Genomic DNA, 18,805 nt, shown 5'->3' on the forward strand with positions numbered 1-18,805 from the left:
CCACCCCTGCTTGCTCTCTTTCTCTGTCTCTCAGAAATGAATAAACGTTTAAAAAGAATTGAAAATATTGCCCAGCCGGTAACAAACTGAAGGCACTGTGATACAACACCCCGGCAGGTGCCGCAGCTGGCTCCTGTGGCCAAGTGTTGAAGTCGGGGGCGGAAAGGCCGGACCAAATGCATCACGTGACTCGAGGGGGCGGGAGGAGGAGGACTGAGAAAACAGCGAATTTGCCTCCTCACTTTCTCTTCAGAAAGGCGGGCGGAGCCGAAAACCAAACAAACTTCTGCTGTGCGATTAGGGGCGGGACAGACGGGGGCGGACAGAGCTTCCTGCGCCGAGGCTCTCACCGAATTGGTTTTTCGGTTGTTGGTCACTGTGGCAGAGCGGTCTGCGGTCGGGCTGAGACGTGGGGAGCAATGGCGACCTTTGTGAGCGAGCTGGAGGCGGCCAAGAAGAACTTGAGCGAGGCCCTAGGGGACAACGTGAAACAGTAAGAGCTGTCCTGGCGCAGCCTCCGGGTCTCCGCGCCGCTCCTCCTCAGGCTTCGGGCTGCCGACCCACCCTGGAGACGCCTCCCGCCGCTCCGAGGCCTGTGTCGCCTCGCGTCGCGGGTGGCGGGGCCTCTGGGTTTCTCGGCCGGCTCCGGGTGCGGAACCCGGACTCGCTCAGCTGGACGCGCCGGCCTCCCTGGCTCCCTCGGGACTCCGGCGGGCGCATTCGCCCGGGGCTCTCTGCTCTGGGTGGGGCGGGAGAGGCGCGTTCCACGCCCAAGGGCCTACCGAACGGTTGCAGGCCCCTCTCAGAGTTCGGTTCGCGCGAGGCCTGCCCCGGGCCGAGTGACCCGGAGCCCGACGCGCCCCGGCTGGAGTGGGCACCGCGCGCGGCGGCCAGACCCTGGAGGGCTTCCTGGAGGCGGAAGTTTATTGAGGTCGGGTGATGCGTAGACCCTGCGTTTAAGAAAGAGCATTGAGAGTAGTTTCGGAAGGTGGAGAGACCCTACGTTTAAGATAAGTCACCGAACATCGCTGCAGTTATAGTGACGATCGCGGTAGTGGACATTAATTGAACACCTTTTAAGCACTCTCAATGTACCATTTCATCTAAGCCTCACAACAGAGATGTGAGGTGGATACAAGTATTATTCCCATTTGATAGATGAGACGACTGAGATCTAGAGAGGTTACGTAACTCTTCAAAAGTCACTAGACCCCTAGTGTCTGATTCCTGGCTCTGATACCCTACAAGGGGTTCCAAAGGAACAAGCGCCCAGCGAGACCTAGGTTATAGCAGGGGACCGAGTATACAATCAGAGGTCAGATGCTGAATGGCGGCATGTAAAATCAATAATTCAGCCAAGGCTGAAGCCAGATAATATATTTCTGACACACAAGAACGAGTTGGAAAATTTCAGAACATTAATCATTATTATAATTTTATTTTCCAAAGATATAAGTAGCAAATTTTAAATGTTTAAAATTCTAATGCCTATGTGGTTGCTGCTAGATGACTTCTGTGATATTCCACACATTTGCTTACTCGGTAGATGCTCACTTAAATATCATGTTGCTGGCGGGGCAAGGTTTCTTCTCATCTTTTTCTTTATATTTTTTAGTATGACTAGATTGAAGTTACTTGGATGTCATACGTGATTTTTGTGGAGTTTTTCCTTCTTGTGAAATTTTGGGGTAGTGGAGTTGACATTCTGCTTTTTATCCTAGCAGGATATGCAGAATTCCCATGTAAGACTTCTTGAAACACTCATGGCCTAAACAGAATAACTAAAAACAAAATATAATTCTTAAAGTTTATTTTATGAACGTCAATAAATCAAATTTCTACAAAGGCTAGAATTAAAATTATTGTTTTGGCATAATTATTTAATTTTTTGTGAACATTTATTGACTCCCAAAGATAAAATGTTCTACCTAAAACTATGTTTTAAAAAATTTTTTTTTAATTTTAATTTATTTTTGTGAGCGAGAGAGAGAGAGAGAGAGAGCGAGTGCGAGTGAACAGGAGAGGGGCAGAGAGAGAGAGGTAGACACAGAATCTGAAGCAGGCAGGCTCCAGGCTCTGAGCTGTCAGCACAGAGCCCAATGCGAGGCTCAAATTCTCGAACCATGAGATCATTCATGACCTGAGCTGAAGTCGGACGCTTGACTGACTGAGCCACCCAGGCGCCCCTACCTAAAATTATGTTTTAATAGTCATGTTTGCTGTCAGTCTATTTCTTTGCTTATTTAATTAATTGAAAATTATTAGTTACTTTAATAGGCAAAATTAACAGTTTTCACCATTAATTACCACAGTTTGTTACTTTTGTAATACTGACAGCTAAAATTTACATTTTTAAGCACAGTTGACTTTTACTCTGTTACGTCTAGGATGCTCACGAATATCTGAAAGTGAGTGTTTCCGTACTATAATAAATCTGAAAGACCTGGCTTGTGTGTATAATTTACTGATTAGATGTGATGGTGACTTCTATGATCCCACACTTACCACACAGGTTTGCCAGAAATTTGAAGTTAGTATTCCCTATTTGTCCTATAAAGGCCAATGCTGGCTCTCAGATGTCGGTCAAATACAGATGGTAAAGCTAAATTTGACGTATCTGTAGTGTAAATCTCCACTAACAATGTAATCAAAATATGCTTTTGTGCCATGAGTAGTTAGTGGTACAGTGTTGTTTTGCATTTGTTTTTCCATTCTTTCATTGTCTTTTTCTCCTGCTCCTTAAAAAGTGCCTCTTGGTTTAATACTCTGTAATGTTGCCATCCAGTAATTTCTCATATTTCTTCATGAGTAGTATGCTTTGGTTTATATATAACCTGACCATTTAAACATGGTCCTTGGTGGTAGGAGAAAAACAGAGAAAGTGTATAAGGACCCCAGATAAGAGTTGTGTTCAATTTATCTAGGGACCAAATGTCTCTTATGTTAGGTTGCATGCCCACACCAGCTTCTAGAAAAGAACAAACTGAGGGTTGATGGGGGGTGGGAGGGAGGGGCGGGTGGGTGATGGGTATTGAGGAGGGCACCTTTTGGGATGAGCACTGGGTGTTGTATGGAAACCAATTTGTCAATAAACTTCATATAAAAAAAAAAAAAAAAGAAAAGACATGGCCTTTGCTAGCTAATTTCCTTTGTATAGTACCCAAGAGAGTGTCCGGTTTAAATAGGTGTTGAATTTTTTGGTGACTTGATCATATGTTCTTTAGTTTACTGCAGGTGTCCCCAGTGCTTCCTAGTCTGACCCACTTAAACTTGTCACCCATCATCCTCACCTTCATAGAGGTTAACTAACTTTGTTTTCAGTTCTGTTGAGGAAAGCAGTCATTTGTCCATGGTTATATGGCAAGTTAACATAGGCACCAGGATTGGGGAGCAGGTCTTCTGAATCTTGGAAGGGGTACGGCTGGAAAGTTTGCCATTAGAGGAGATAGGTAGCATCGTGTTGGTAGAACTTCCTGGTAGAGTCTTGTTTTACTTCTGGAATAAGTTCACCCTCAAAATATGGATATATTTGCACCTTTCTTATAAAATAGTGGCCCAGGGCTTTTAAATAATGAAGCTGTCTCATGTCACTGCCCTCTTTTGTTGGATAGAATGGGACGGGAAAATACTTTTTTTTTTTTCCTGTGGAGCTTTATTTCATTTCATAATAGTTCCTGCGTCCTTAAAAAAAAAAAAAAAAAAAAAAAAAAAACCAAAACATTTAAGTGTCCATTGTTGGGAAGTTATTATTGACTAACGAGTGTGTGAATATCAGGTGAAAAGTCATGCCAAGCTCTAAAACTGAACATATTTTGCTATTGAGTGAAATGGGTCTTGGGCAACGTTGACCCTGTTAAAGCTATAGGTTTTCTCCTGGGGAAAAAAAAAATGCGTGTGAACCCAAAGCTTTGCTTGCAGTGATGGGCACACATAGCCAGTTACATACAGAGTTACATACTAAGGTGAATTGAAGCTAATCTGTGTACAGGAGAGGACCTGCGAGGGTATAAGGCAGTGAGAGCATCAGACCGTCTTCTTTAGAAATCTTTTTTCTTTTTTTTCCTGTTAGGAACTCAAATTAGCATTAGAAAGTAGCTAAGTGTGAATTGAAAGTGATTGTAAGACGTGTCCTGAGTAATTTTTAATTGTTTCATAACAAAGAGCAGCTTCTTTCAGCACTGAATCAAGGGCTGTGGATGTGAAAAGTCGTATTTTACTCCTATCTCTAATACTGTTGTTAAGGTATAAAGGGATCAAATCATTGTGTTTTTCCTGCCAGGTAACTAGTGATTTTTATGATTAGTGGTTGGTTTTCACTTTACAAACCACTAAGTTTCTCATATCCACGGTATTTTCATTGTGGTGAGGTGTTTTAGAAACTCATTACTTCAGCCAGTTAGATTAAAACTTGAGATCATCTGAAAGGAAAGAGGTTACCAGGATCAGTATTAATGACCACTTCCCAACCCATAAAACACATATACTTTTTAAAATATAAATCTTTTTTTTTATTGGGGTATGATTGACATATAACATTATATTGGTTTCAGGTATACAACAGTTATTCAATACATGTATATATTGCAAAATGATCACCACAGTGAGTCTAGTTAACATCTGTCACGATATATAAAAATTCTTATGAGAACTTTTTTATTTTTTTTTTATTTTTTTTTAAATTTTTTTTTTTTTCAACGTTTATTTTTATTTTTGGGACAGAGAGAGACAGAGCATGAACGGGGGAGGGGCAGAGAGAGAGGGAGACACAGAATCGGAAACAGGCTCCAGGCTCTGAGCCATCAGCCCAGAGCCCGACGCGGGGCTCGAACTCCTGGACCGCGAGATCGTGACCTGGCTGAAGTCGGACGCTTAACCGACTGCGCCACCCAGGCGCCCCGAGAACTTTTTTATTTATGAGAACTTTTAAGATCTACTCTTAGCAACTTTCAAATATACAATACAGTATTATTAACTGTAGTTAATAATTGGAAAATTAGTATATTTGAAATTAATATTTAAAAGTTAATACTTTTAATAATAATGCTTTTTTTTTTTTTAACGTTTATTTATCTTTGAGACAGAGAGACAGAGCATGAATGGGGGAGGGTCAGAGAGAGAGGGAGACACAGAATCCGAAGCAGGCTCCAGGCTCTGAGCTGTCAGCACAGAGCCCGACGTGGGGCTCAAACTCACGGACCGTGAGATCATGACCTGAGCCGAAGTCAGCTGCTTAACCGACTGAGCCACCCAGGCGCCCCAATAATAATACTTTTAAAATATAAATATTAAATGTAAGATTCTGGAGGATAGGTCTTTTAGAAAGGCAGCAGTGAGGAAGGAAGGGTACAGCTGTGGTTTTGGCTAAAGGACTTGTGAATCCAATTATGTGACAACCTGTCAGTCCCTTTTGGGGAAAAACTTACTTTTCTTCCTTTTTCTTCTGTTGATACTCTTTTTTTTTTTTTTTTTCCTTTTTTCTTATTAAGTAGGTTCCACACCCAACATGGGCCTTAAACTCGCGGCCCGGTGAGATCAAGAGTCACAGGCTCGGGGCGCCTGGGTGGCGCAGTCGGTTAAGCGTCCGACTTCAGCCAGGTCAAGATCTCGCGTTCTGGGAGTTCGAGCCCCGCGTCAGGCTCTGGGCTGATGGCTCAGAGCCTGGAGCCTGTTTCTGATTCTGTGTCTCCCTCTCTCTCTGACCCTCCCCCGTTCATGCTCTGTCTCTCTCTGTCCCAAAAATAAATAAAAAACGTTGAAAAAAAAATTAAAAAAAAAAAAAAAAAAAAAGAGTCACAGGCTCTACGAACTGAGCCAGGCAGGCGCCCCCTTCTGTCAGTGTTTTGATTCCTAGGTGTATTAGTTTTCAAGGGCCATGGTAACAAAATACGACAGATGGGGTGGATTAAACAATAGAAATTTGTTTTCTCATAGTTCTGGACGCTGGAAGTCTGACATCAAGGAAGTCTGACAACACCCTTCAGCAGGGTTGTTTTTTCTGAGGCCTCTGCCTTTGGCTTATAGATAGCTACTGTCTGGTCTGTGTGTGTGTGTCACAGTCCTAATGTCTTCTTACTAAGGACACCCATCACATTGGTTTAGGGCCCACCCTAAAGAGGTCATTTTAATTTAATCACCTCTTTAACGTCCTGGGTGCTGGGGGTCAAGGGCTTCAACATATAAATTTGGGGGGAGATGCACAACTCTGCCCGTATGGTGGGGAATGCAAAATTTCCTTCCCTGGGTTTTGGAGCAGGTAAGGTAAACTTGGGAAAGAAGCAAAATCCTTGGTTCTTAATACTGCTTCTGTCTCTGCAGATACTGGGCTAACTTAAAGTTGTGGTTCAAGCAGAAGATCAGCAAAGAAGAGTTTGACCTTGAAGCTCATAGACTTCTCACGCAGGATAATGGTAAAATAATTATCTGGGGAGTTATTTTACTATTTTGAAGTTTTCCCAGATTTGCAATAAATTGCAAATAAATAACTGCAATAATAAATTGCAGTAAATTTTGCAGTAAGTCTTTTCACTTAAAAAAATAAAATGGGTTTTTAATGGTGTGTAAGATTATTTTAATAATATGGATATTTCAAATAAAGTGTAAAGAATGGCAGGGTAGGGGATATCCAGAGTCAAATAATGGTTTCCTTATGTTGTAAATATTTTGTATTTGACTTGTGACAATCTTCCCTTTTTCAGTCCATTCTCACAACGATTTCCTCCTGGCCATTCTTACGCGTTGTCAGATTTTGGTGTCTACCCCAGGTAAGGGAGCGGAAGTACTTCCAGGGATGTCAGTCAACAGAGCCATCAGAGCCCTGGGCTTTAGCTTCCGTTAACAGACACATCTGTTGTGTGCAAACGACATGTTCTTTGAAGTGCTCACAAGAAAAGATTTATTATGTAGGTGCGGATTGTTTTGTAGAACCTGGGTAAAGCAGGTGATTTCCCTGTGCTTACGTTGACTTTTGGTCTTTACGGTCCATTCAGCTGGATTTTAGATTACTTAAATGAAAGACAAGTGAGGAAGTGGGTGGGCAGTCAGGGTGAAGAAACTTGAGGGCAGCTGGTATTAGACGAGGGTTTCCATAGATGCAGGGAAGGTGAGTTAGGGTTAGGTGGAGGGGAAACCACAACATGTGGTGAGAACCTGGACTTTCAGTTGTATTCTCAAGTAAGATACCAGCACCTGGAAGGTTAGAGCTTCAGCATGTTGGGGAGGTAGGTAGAAGCTAAATCTGCCACTTCAACCTAATTAGGTATAGGTAGAAACAATGACCCCCTTTATCCCAAATTGTTTGGAGTTTAAGTGGTACAAGGTACTTCTTTCATCCATCTTATTTTAATCAAGTAGTCAAAAATAAATGATTAAATACATTAAACAATTTGCCTCACAATAAAACTTATCCTGAACTGTTGTTAAAAACTTAGATTTGTAGGTACCGCCTACTGTAGATTAAGTTGAATTTTTTGTTGTTGTTGTTGTTTTTAAAGGGCCTGTGGTGATTGTGTTGATCATTGATTAAAAACCTTTCTTTGTTTTCTTTCTTTCCTTTTCTTTCCTTTTCTTTCTTTCTTTCCTTCCTTCCTTCCTTCCTTCCTTCCTTCCTTCCTTCCTTCCTTCCTTCTTTTTCTTTCCTTCCTTCCTTCCTTCCTTCCTTCCTTCCTTCCTTCCTTCTTTCTCTTTCTTTCTTCTTTCTTTCTTTCTTTCTTTCTTTCTTTCTTTCTTTCTTTCTTTCTTTCTTTTAAATTCAAGTTAGTTAGCATACAGTGTAGTCTTGGCTTCAGGAGTAGAACCCAGTGATTAATCTCTTAACATATGACACCCAGTGCTCATCCCAAAAAGTGCCCTCCTTAATGCCCATGCCCCACCTAACACATCCCCGCACCTAACCCATCCCCCCACCCACCTCCCCTCCAGCAAACCTCAGTTTGTTCTCTGTATTTAAAATATATTTTCTCTGTATTTATGGTTTGCCTCCCTCTCTGTTTTGCTTTTTCTTTCATTTTGTTTTCTCTGAAGTTAGTTTGCTAATCTATAAAGAGGCTAATACCTACCCTGAAGAGTTGCTGTGAGGATTAAAAAGAATGCAAAGTGTCTGTTACACAGCGGTCACTCGATCAATAATATTATTAAAAATCATCTTTCCCACCTAGCTTAGGAAAACAGAAAACCCACCCGCAAGTACGAAGAACTACATTTCTATATTTTACTTTTAATACAAATCATCTCTTTGTTGCCAGCAACTGTTAATTTCCTTTTGAGGAAATACATTTTGGGGGTTTGATAGAGAAATAACCCAGCCAGTGGATGGAAGTGTTGGATCCACCCCTAAATCTGCCCGCTGCTGGAAAGCTGTCCTGGTTGTCAGTCAGGCCTGACTCACCAAGCTTTGCTTCCTTGCCTGGAGTGTGTTGGCCACACATCTGTGGCATCACCTAGCATCCGGGCCATCCAGCAGCGGTGGGTTTCTTTGGGAATCTTCTAAGATTGGCTGACCTCATCAGTGAGACCTGGATGTACCAGAGACATTTAAAGCGGTGGAGAGAAGAGCTTGACTTCCCTAACAGGTTGTTTTTGTTTTTGTTTTTTTTGTTTTTTTGTAATTCCAGTGTCGTTAACATACAGAGTTTAGTTTCAGGGGTACAATATAGCGATTCAGCAATTCTCTACATGACTCAGTGCTCATCATGGTAAGTGTCCAAACAGCCCTTTTTTAACTGATGAACTTGGAGTATTTTTTTTTTTCAAAGCTTTAAAAACTTATTCCTCAAAAAAACATCAAAATGGAAATAATGTTTTTGCTAAGATGATGTGTTTTTTTTTTCATATAAAAATTTTGGGGTGTAGTTTTTTCAAGTGTACTGTAATGAGCTTGAATTGCTTTGATTGTTTTTCTTTAATACTATATATAAATGTGCTCATGGTTAGAAATAATACAGAAGGTCTTATAATGAAAAGCTTCTTCCCACTTCTAGACTTTTCTCAAAGACAACTACTTTGTTTTTTGTTCTTCTGGTAGGACTTTGATAGCTCCTCATTGGAGCTTAAATCTCTTTCTGGGTTTACTGATTTTAGACATCTGGCTTATGCCTTATGAGATTTCCTCAGTTCTTTCAGCCTTTCTGCCCAATGCATTCTTTAATTCAGCAATTTTTATAATACCTTCTTTTTGTTTTATGGACACACGTCTTTTCAGGCTTCTCTGAATATACCAGTTAGAAAGTATTTTTGAAGTCCGTGTTGCTTGAATTATTTAAAAAAAAATTTTTTTTAATGTTTATTTATTTTTGAGAGAGACAGAGACAGAATGCGAGTAGGTGAGGGGCAGAGAGAGGGGAGACACAGAATCCGGAGCAGGCTCCAGGCTCCGAGCTGTCAGCACAGAGTGCGATGCAGGGCTCGAACTCACAAGCTGTGAGATCATGACCTGAGCCGAAGTCGGACGCTCAACCGACTGAGCCACCTAGGTGCCCCTGAATTATTTAATCTAGGACTTCTATTTTCTGTTTGTTTATCTGGGTCTTTCTTATTCTGTTATAGATTGTCATCAAATGTCGGGTGATTCACATTTAAGAATGAAGTATACAGTTGTGTGGGGGTTTTTCTGTAGAGTGAGCTGACAGGAGGCCAGCTAAACTGGGGATCCTCATGCCAGCACGCAGAGAGCTGTGCTCTAGGGTGTCAACATCCATATCAACCACCTTAGTAAATCCCAGAAATTTGGTCCAGTTTAACTAGAGGAGAGTTCTCCACTCTCTTGTCCTCCATACCCCCCAACAGCATCCCCCTGCCGTTGTAAATACTGTGCTATGTATGGGAGAGAGCAGGGCTGGCTCCGGGGCCTGTGAACTGCCTGTGAACTCAGAAGGGCCCCACGCTTGGCTTAGTGCTCAACTGTGGTTGCCTTGAAATTCTAAATGTTTGAATAAGAGACCCTGCATTTTTGTTTTGTACTGAGCCCACTGCTAGTGGTGAGGGGGAAGGGGTTTGTGTAGACGACTTTTGAATGTAGACCTCCCATTGATCTTGTTTTTGGCTTCACTGACCCCTCCCTGGTTTCCACTGTACTCACCTTCTCCAAATCCAGATTCTTTGTGGATTTCTGCTCTGCAGGTTAACTTGTTTCCACCTCATTTCCAAACCTTGCCTAGCCTAGGTTATGGCTTCTGTGTGTCTCCATGTGAGTGAACACCTTTTTAGCCCATTGTTGAAATTTGTTGACATCTCATCTTGTTTCAATTTCCTTTCTATCTCAGTTGCGGATGTGTGCTGTTTACTTTCTGCTATTACCTTTTTTTAGTAGGGTCTAGAAAGAGAGGTGAGATACATTCATGTGCTCAGTTCACCATCTTGAACTAGAAAATTTTGTCCTACTTTGGTAATACTACTTATAATGCTACTAATAAAGCAAACAAAACACCCAATAAACATTAATTTAAAATATGAAAAACAAATTTGCCTTCCTAAAGGAATAATTTTGGTTACAGCTAGAAAAAAATGTGATTTGAGAGAATTCATAATTTTGCTTGGAGAAATAGAGAAGATCTGAATTTAAGCATTGATTATTTTCATTACTTGAGCATTCCATACTTTTTTAGCCTATAATGAAACCAAACACAACAGTTGACAACTGTCTCTGTTTTCTCTTATGGTTATTTTTCTGTCTTACAGAGGGTGCTGGATCTTTACCCTGGACGGGGGGTTCTGCAGCTAAACCTGGAAAACCAAAGGGAAAGAAAAAGCTTTCTTCTGTTCGTCAGAAATTTGACGTAGGTTGTTCTCCAGTAGATCTTGGTAACAACTGATTTAAGTGCTGGTGTGATGGAACGGGCTTTAGTTTTAAATAAATCTTAAAATACTGGTAGTAGAGTTGAAAAAAAGGAGGGCATGATTTGGGGAAGAAAGGTGTTATTATATTTGAGGTTGACAAGAGTTTCAAAGAGTGTGAGTCCCAGGTGTCTGAATTTTTATAATTCTAGTTTGTTACTGCATAAATATTAATATGTTTTCATTAGTACCTAACGATTTTTTAATGACTCAAAAAGTATGCCTGTATTATTTCTCCTCTTAAATCTTTTTCTGGAATGTTTCTTACATTGAAGACTTCTGTTCCACGGCTCCAGGAGGCCTGTAGGTCTTTGGCAGGATCCTGGCGATGCCCAGCTAGGCCCTGAGCCTTTCGGAATCAGCAGAGAAGTCATGAAGGCATTTGGCTATAAAATTTGCAAACATTTTAGGATAAATTGTTTTTTCCTTTTGTATTTGGGGAACAGTTTCCCAAAAGTCTTCCTTTTATAGGTTTGACTGGGTGTTGATAGCTTTATTGATTAACATCAACAAACATTCATTTCTACCTTTGTGTTTTCTATCGATACTATTCAATATGGAGGACATCGGTACCTCTAGAGAGGCATACCTTAGTTTAAAAAGGGATATTTGATATAAAATACAGTTTTATACTTGGACAATGGAAAAAACAACCAATGTTTCTTTTATAATACAAACTTCAAACAGGGACAAGCCATTTTCGCTATTAAATCTTATATGTTGAGCTTAAGCAGGAGCTACCACTGATGATGGAGAATACAGATGGGCTATCAGAGTCTACCAGAGGAGGCAGAGGTTTCAGGAGTGGAAAAAGTTTGAGAAAAACTATTTTAAATAATTAGAATGACTATGTCTTAGCAAGATTCTGTGTTGAGAATTGTAAGTAGAAGATGATAGCAAGATAGTTTATACTATCTGGCATTCTCTTGGAATATCTGTTATTAGGTCTGTTATGTTGGTTAGCTACGCTTTTTTTTTTAGAGCTTAAACGAAGTATTACTATATATTTCTACTTTCAGAACCTGCTTACTTACAAGTATACTGAGAATGCTCTGAGTTGTTTGAAAATAGTTTTATATCTTCTCCTTTCCCCTAATTGTTATTTTTAGCACAGAGCCGTATATTCTGTGATCACCAAGGTATCAGTTGAATAGAAGAAACTGCTGGGCATACTACCATTATTCCCCTTAATTCATGTCTTCATTATTACTATGTGATGGGTGTGAATCTGTGATTATTTGTGCATGAGTGACTTCTTTTTTTTTAAATCCTGTAGTATTGTTTTGGTGGCATTAATTCGTGGGAGCCCAAGTCCAATGTATCGTGTCTTCTTACTTGCCACTGTGATGAATCATTTTGAAAAGTTTTCTTGCCCATAGCATAGATTCCAGCCTCAAAATCCCCTCTCGGGAGCCCAGCAGTTTGTGGCAAAGGATCCCCAAGATGATGATGAGTTGAAACTTTGTTCCCACACAATGATGCTTCCCACCCGGGGTCAGCTTGAAGGGAGAATGATAGTGACAGCTTACGAGCACGGGTTGGACAACGTCACGGAGGAGGCCGTCTCAGCTGTTGTCTACGCGGTGGAGGTTGGTTTGCTGGTGGCAGAAACAGTTTTACAGGTTGAATGTAACGAGCTTGTGTGTGTCGTTGAAAGTTGGTACTGCAAGAAAAGAATCAAAATATTACCGATGTCAGAATTGTCATCATTGAAATTGTTTTCTTTTTTTTCCCTTTTTCTTTTTCTCTCTTTTTTTTTTTTTTTTTTTTTTCAAGTAGGCTTCATGCCCATGTGGAGCCCATTGCGGGGCTTGAACTCATGATCCTGAGATCAAGACCTGAGCTGACATCAAGAGTCGGACCCTTACCCGACTGAATCACCCAGGCACCCCGGAATTGTGTTCTTTTGAGGGGAGAAACACCTCATAGTCCATGCAGTTGCCTTCAGTTAGCTTTTCAGAGAGGCTACTATGGCATAACACTTTGGCGTGTTTTGGTGTTTAATTTGTTAACACCGGCACAGTTTTTAAGGAAAAGAATTGAGATTGAGAATCCTAACGAAGAAAATCACTGTTTTTTGTTGTGTCCCAGCATTCAAGGAGCATTAGACTTGGTGTCTAAACAGGATCCTTCTCTCAGCCCACTCATTTATCCATTCACTTTATTCATTTAGTTATTTGCCAAAATACGCATTGGGTTCTATAGTGCACGGACATGTCAGGTAATACTGGGTAATTCTTCCAGTACTTGGGGCCTCCCGTTTCCTCACATGTACCTCAAAGATTATAATCGCTATCTCATGAAGTTACACACATTTAATAAATTCAGTGTGTGGAAATTACAAACTGTATCATGAAGGCCTGGATATGAGATTATCTTACTGGTATAGTTGAAACAGGTGATCCTGCCTCACCTGTTATTAATGGCAGGCTGGGATCAGCTCTTTTTATTTTCACAGACACTTTCTATCCCTTATGTACTCGGCTCTCATAAAGAAGTATCAAATACCTAATTTTCGGTTTATTTCCTATATATCTGTTGTGTATGTGACTTTTGAGAGAGCCATGGTTCTTTTATGGCAGGATTCTAGTAGATTGGGCATTGTAGCCAATAAATCTGACATCTTGGAACTTTTTGTCCTATTTTAAACCAGGTTTCAGGGTAGTTTGCCTCCTTTTAGAAATTTTATGTATTTATTTTTGTACTTTTATTTAAAACCGTCTGAAAATCTCTTTTGAGAGAGGAGTCAATTTAGAAACCATAAATAACTTTAATACATTTCATGTAGAGCAAGCACCTATTAAATAGAACCAAATAAAAACAACGCATCTCTCTCTTTCCCGTACCTTCCTGCTCTGATGCGGTTCTGTGGCCTTTTGGTGAACTTTGGTTCCACCACAGGCTAGCCTGTCTCATGTCTCCATCCGCTAAATGCTAGGAAACATTTTTTGGTCAATGGAAGTTTTATGATTTGCTCTTACACAGGAGTTCATGTTCTTTTTCTTTTCTTTGTTTTTACAGAATCACCTTAAAGATATATTGACATCAGTTGTGTCGAGAAGGAAAGCTTATCGGTTACGTGATGGTCATTTTAAATATGCCTTTGGTAGTAACGTAACCCCACAGCCATACCTGAAGAATAGCGTAGTAGCTTACAACAGCTTAATAGAAAGGTATATGAAGTTTCTTGTGGTTTTGCATCCATCCTTTCTAGCTGGTACGCTACTATTATGTATTAGACCACTGTTAAATAATTGTGTTTCTGTCAGTCTAAGGTACCTTTGAGAGCAGTGCAGTTTTATTTTAAGTTGCATCCTTGCACGATAACTAGTGAATTAGTTGGGTATCGCTTGTCACAAGTGAGGGCGCAGAGTTTGGCTGCCGCATGTGGTTATGCAAGCGCCCCAGGCCCACTTTCTCAAGTGGATTGGAGCGGTTCCCCGAGGTGAGGAGTTCTGAGGGCTCGTAAGGGGCAGCACCTGCTTGGTCGTGGAGGCGGGCTTTCAGTCAGAAGCACGGCGTATGATTGTTGGGTCAGGGTTGGGTATCTTGATGGCGGGAGGAGGGGTGGGAGGTGTTCTTCCAGGTTCTGTAGCTCTACCTTGAGAGAGTGGCCTGTGTTGGGTGTCCTCAGGTTGTTCTTGGCATGCTGGTGTGCAGCCTGGTCCCTGCCCCCGTCTCTGGGCTTCCTCCGTCCACGTTCCACGGAGGGTCTCCCAGGACTTCTAATGTCCTCAGTCTTCACTTTACGAGATGACCTGGATTACCTTTCTTTTCATCCGTGTGTTGTCTGTTTTCAGCCCTCTACTTCCTTTCTGCCTTCCCTGCAAATAATGTAGTCCAAATCTTAAGCCTTTGGGAAAGAAAAAGCAGTGATGTAATGTTCTTTGTGGTAACTGAAGTGACTGGGTTTCTTTGAGCGCTCGTTAGCTGGTTGGTGAGGGAGATGACAGGGAGGTACAAGTTCAGAGAGAAAAGTGTGACCCGGAACCTGGTGGGAGTGATGATAGTGAAGAACTAACAAGAAAGGAAGGGAGGAGGTGTGGTAGGAAAGAGTGTAGGGTGGGAAAACCAAGAAGAGAGTTGGACATGGTCAAGAGCGTTGACACCACATGGAAAGGGGTCGTACCAGTGCCTACTTCATGGCTGAAAACCTTGAGGTGGCTCACAAGGCCCATTTTGAAGAGCATCCTTTTTTTTTTTTTTTTAAGTTTATTTATTTATTTTGAGAGAGGGCGAGGGAGAGCGTGAGCAGGGAAGCAGGCAGAGAGAGGGAGCAAGAGGGAGAGAGACAGAATCCCAAGCAGGCTCCACACTGACAGCGCAGTTTGGCACGGGGGCTCGACCTCCCGAACCATGAGATCGTGACCTGAGCCGAAACCAAGAGTCAGATGCTTAACCGACTGAGCCACCCAGGCGTCCCGAAGAGCGCCATCTTAAATTAGGTTCACTATTTATATTCAGATCGTCAAATGTGAAGATTTCTATTCTCAGTCTCATTCAGGCATGTCTGTGTGGGAGTATTTGTTCTCATTTGTAAGTCCTCCTTTTCTAGAAGAAAAACCCAACCGACAAAGTGGGTGAATGCCGAGAGCAGCGTCTGTGACCCTGCCAGGCCTCCCGAGCTTGCCCCCTCGCCGCTGGCCTGCCCCTGGAGGGCGACTGGCTCCCTGTCACTGCTTGTTTGCCCAACAGGGCCGCCTTTGTCCGGTGCTCACCCCCACGCTTCTACCCGCCTGTGCGTTCGTCTGAGCTGCCTCACTGTTGTTTTACCTTCTGGGTGTTCTTCGAAACTGTATAGGTCATCTCCTACTGTATCGGGACACAACAGTTATGCCCGACTTCCCCGCTGATACTGTATCTGGGTCCTGTTTTGGGAAACTGGCAAGATTTGGATTTTCTTCATCCTCCGTTTTTGCCTGTTGCTTATTCTGCGCTGTGTCTTCTTGCGTGTAATTTTTCAATCCTGTTGTCTCCAGTTACATGTATCTTCCTCTCCCAAGTCAGTTTTTCAATTTCATTCTCCTTTAGTTAAGGTCTTTTTTCTCCCCCGCTCCCGACTAGAAGCATTTGAAGGGCAGGAAACAATTTTGGCCCAGCATCCTGAGCTTAATAAATATTTCAACATTGTGGGGAGAGGAGTGTAAATTTAGTTGCTCTACATTTTGTTTCCAGCCTGCCAGATGGGCTGCCTTTAAAAATTAACATTACAGGCCACTCACGTAATATACTAGCTAAAAAGTAATTTCTAATTGGGTTTTTAATTATTTTTAAGATATTTTTGCGAGATGTATTAAAAGCCCATTCCTATTTTCGTTATCCGCTTGTCTCGTTCATGGTTATTGGGAATGTTTTGAAAATACTTTGTTTTCAGTCCTCCAGCCTTTTCTGCTCCTTGTGCGGGTCATAACCCGGCCTCTCACCCGCCCCCTGATGACGCCGAGCAGCAGGCCGCCCTCCTGCTGGCATGCTCTGGGGACACTCTGCCTGCAGCTTTGCCTCCAGTCAACATGTATGACCTTTTTGAAGCTTTGCAGGTAAAACTCTTGGCTCCTTAAGGTTTACCTAGATTTATGGATAGGTTCAGAGTTTCTTTAAGTTTGCAAAGATACAAAGGTATTCAGTAGCTTTTCCTCTTCTTGGCTTTTTGGTTTTCAGTTTTTATTGTTTGTTATTTATCTTTTTTAAGTCACTTTACTTATTTTGAGAGAGAGAGAGAGAGAGAGAGAGAGAGAGAGAGAGAGACATTGTACATGAGAGCAAGTGTGGGAGTTGGGGGAGAGAGAGGTGCCCAAGCCCCAACGTGGGGCTCAGACCCGCAGAACTGTGAGATCGTGACCTGAGCCGAAATCGAGAGCCGGACGCTTAACCCACTGAGCCACCCAGGTGCCCCTGTTGTTTGTTATTCAAGCCATTAGTACTACCGTCATTTTTCAAATCCGGGGCCCACCCCTCCCTCCTAACTTACCTCTCTCCCAGCCCCCACTTGCCCAGTGAAAAAGAAAAGGGGAAAAAAGAAATCCTCTTGTTCCCGCTCCTATTTCAGAAGCTTGTCATTTCTTTGTTTTCTTGTTCCTAGTTGGAGCTTCATTAGGCTCTGGCTTGTAGCTTAGAGGTTGGCGTGTGAGTGTTTCGTTGATGTAAACCTTACTTTTTAATCGTGCGTGTCGGGAAGAGGGATATACCGAAGCGTAACGGGAGGCACGCTACTGTTTTAATCGCAGGTACACAGGGAAGTCATTCCCACACACACCGTATACGCTCTCAACATTGAAAGGATCATCACGAAACTCTGGCATCCAAATCACGAAGAGCTGCAGCAAGACAAAGTCCACCGCCAGCGCCTCGCAGCCAAGGAGGGGCTTTCGCTCTGCTGAACTAGGGTGACTTGAGGGTAGGGGGGCCTCAGCAAATTCATTGGTTATTGAGAATTGAACGTTTTGGGGGGGTCCACATTTCAAGACTGAAGTGTGTGGTGTAAATATAGCCTTTCCTGTGGAAATGTGGCACTGAGTACCTTTTGCGTTGCTACTGTGAAGCCGTTCATACAAATCTGACTTTGATGATGACCCGTATCTCTGTATGTCTGTATGCGTTCCCAGTTATGGGAGTGAGCACTGAGAAAAAGTCTGTGCCGGGAATGATGTTTTTAGGCATCTGAGGCTTAGTATCCTTGGGTCTGCATGTGAGGTAGATGACATCCTAGAACAAAGAAGCCGTTATAATTTAGTCCCCGTGATCAGCAGGACATCTGTGTGTTCAGTGACAGCATATACTCTGTATCTGGCAAGCCTAAAATTTCTGCCTTTCTCCTGAAGAACCGTGCTCTCGCATTTTGGTTGAAATAACCTACACAGTATTAAAAATCATATACCTCCTTTAGTGACCGGTTTAATTTTTTTAACAGATTTGGGTAGCTCCCTAAAAATTCATTACAACTCCGTAGAAATAGGACTTAGAAATGCTGTGCTGTTAGACAAGATAAAGTCCTTTCTTTGCATTAAAAGCCAAAATAAAAAACTCTGGAATGTAATTGACCCTGTAAAGTTTCTTCTCAGAACTTAAGTTTCTTTTACAGTTAATACGCCCAAAGACTTTTATTGGTAGTTTCACCTGTTGATTATTCCTATAGAATATATTTTAAGAAGCCCACGTAAACATACGGGATTTATACTTAGAAACTCCCTAATTCCTATGAAGTATCTGTTCCTCTCCTTTCAGATGATAAAGTGAACATAATTTACATCTGGCAGTGTTACTAATAATAAAGTTTGTTTTTTTAGAGGTGATGCTTTTTACTAAAGAGAAGGTGTTGGTGACTATATTAGAATGTACAGATGGGTTGTGTAGGCCTAAGTAATATATGTATAGATATGTATACATGGTTCAATATTTGGATCTATTTGGTTTTGTACTTTAAATGTGACAAATAAACCTTTTGGGAGAAAACTTCCCTTTCCTGTGTTTACTAAAGTAAATGTATAAGGAATACTGCCTTCCATTGAGGTATGAAAAGCCCTGCTTTAGGAGATCTTAGCAGACTTTTAGAGGAATGTACTAGATGAGAAAGATTAAAAAACAGGTTCCAACTTAGGTATGTCATTGCTTGCTTTTCTTTCTTTCTCTTTCTTTCTCTTTCTTTCTTTCTCTCTCTCTCTCTCTCTTTTTTTAAAGTTTGAGAGAGAGCAGGAGCAGGGGAGGGGCAGAGAGAGAATCCTAAGCAGGCTCTGTACTGGCAGCACAGAGCCCGACACGGGGCTTGAACCCACAAACCTTGAGATCATGTCATTTCTTTCCTTTTGGAATGTGTAGACAAAAAGAAAAGAAATAAATAAACAGCTTAGTTTCAGTTCTCGGCACAAGTCTGTAAAGTCCTTTTTTAGATAATTTTCAGGTTTAGAAGAATTTGGACTGATACCTAGCTGAATGTAGCGGTTTTGTTTTGAGCCATCCATATGCCGGGAACTTAATGCGCAGT

At 41.8% G+C, this 18,805-nt stretch overlaps 1 protein-coding gene across 1 annotated transcript; it reads left to right on the top strand.

Moving 5' to 3' along the window:
* The first annotated feature begins 336 nt into the window (after positions 1–336).
* TADA1 (transcriptional adaptor 1) lies at positions 337–18,280 on the top strand. Its single transcript, XM_047077074.1, has 8 exons — positions 337–493; positions 6,316–6,407; positions 6,696–6,761; positions 10,672–10,769; positions 12,207–12,416; positions 13,849–14,000; positions 16,202–16,364; positions 17,052–18,280. Exons 1-8 carry the CDS (start codon positions 420–422, stop codon positions 17,202–17,204), a joined length of 1,008 nt encoding a protein of 335 aa, XP_046933030.1. The 5' UTR covers positions 337–419; the 3' UTR covers positions 17,205–18,280.
* Positions 18,281–18,805: the final 525 nt, after the last annotated feature.

The sequence above is a fragment of the Lynx rufus genome, unplaced genomic scaffold, assembly GCF_022079265.1.
Source record: "Lynx rufus isolate CCGP_SWC_20201006 ecotype Redwood Valley unplaced genomic scaffold, mLynRuf1.p SCAF_15, whole genome shotgun sequence".
Lineage (NCBI taxonomy): Eukaryota > Metazoa > Chordata > Mammalia > Carnivora > Felidae > Lynx > Lynx rufus.

Bases quoted from the DNA above. Each gene is read 5' to 3' on its own strand.
- TADA1 (XM_047077074.1), top strand. From the start codon at position 420: ATGGCGACCTTTGTGAGCGAGCTGGAGGCGGCCAAGAAGAACTTGAGC. The intron at 6,762-10,671 runs GTAAGGGAGCGG...TCTGTCTTACAG, and splicing joins GATTTTGGTGTCTACCCCAG to AGGGTGCTGGATCTTTACCC. The intron at 16,365-17,051 runs GTAAAACTCTTG...TTTTAATCGCAG, and splicing joins ACCTTTTTGAAGCTTTGCAG to GTACACAGGGAAGTCATTCC.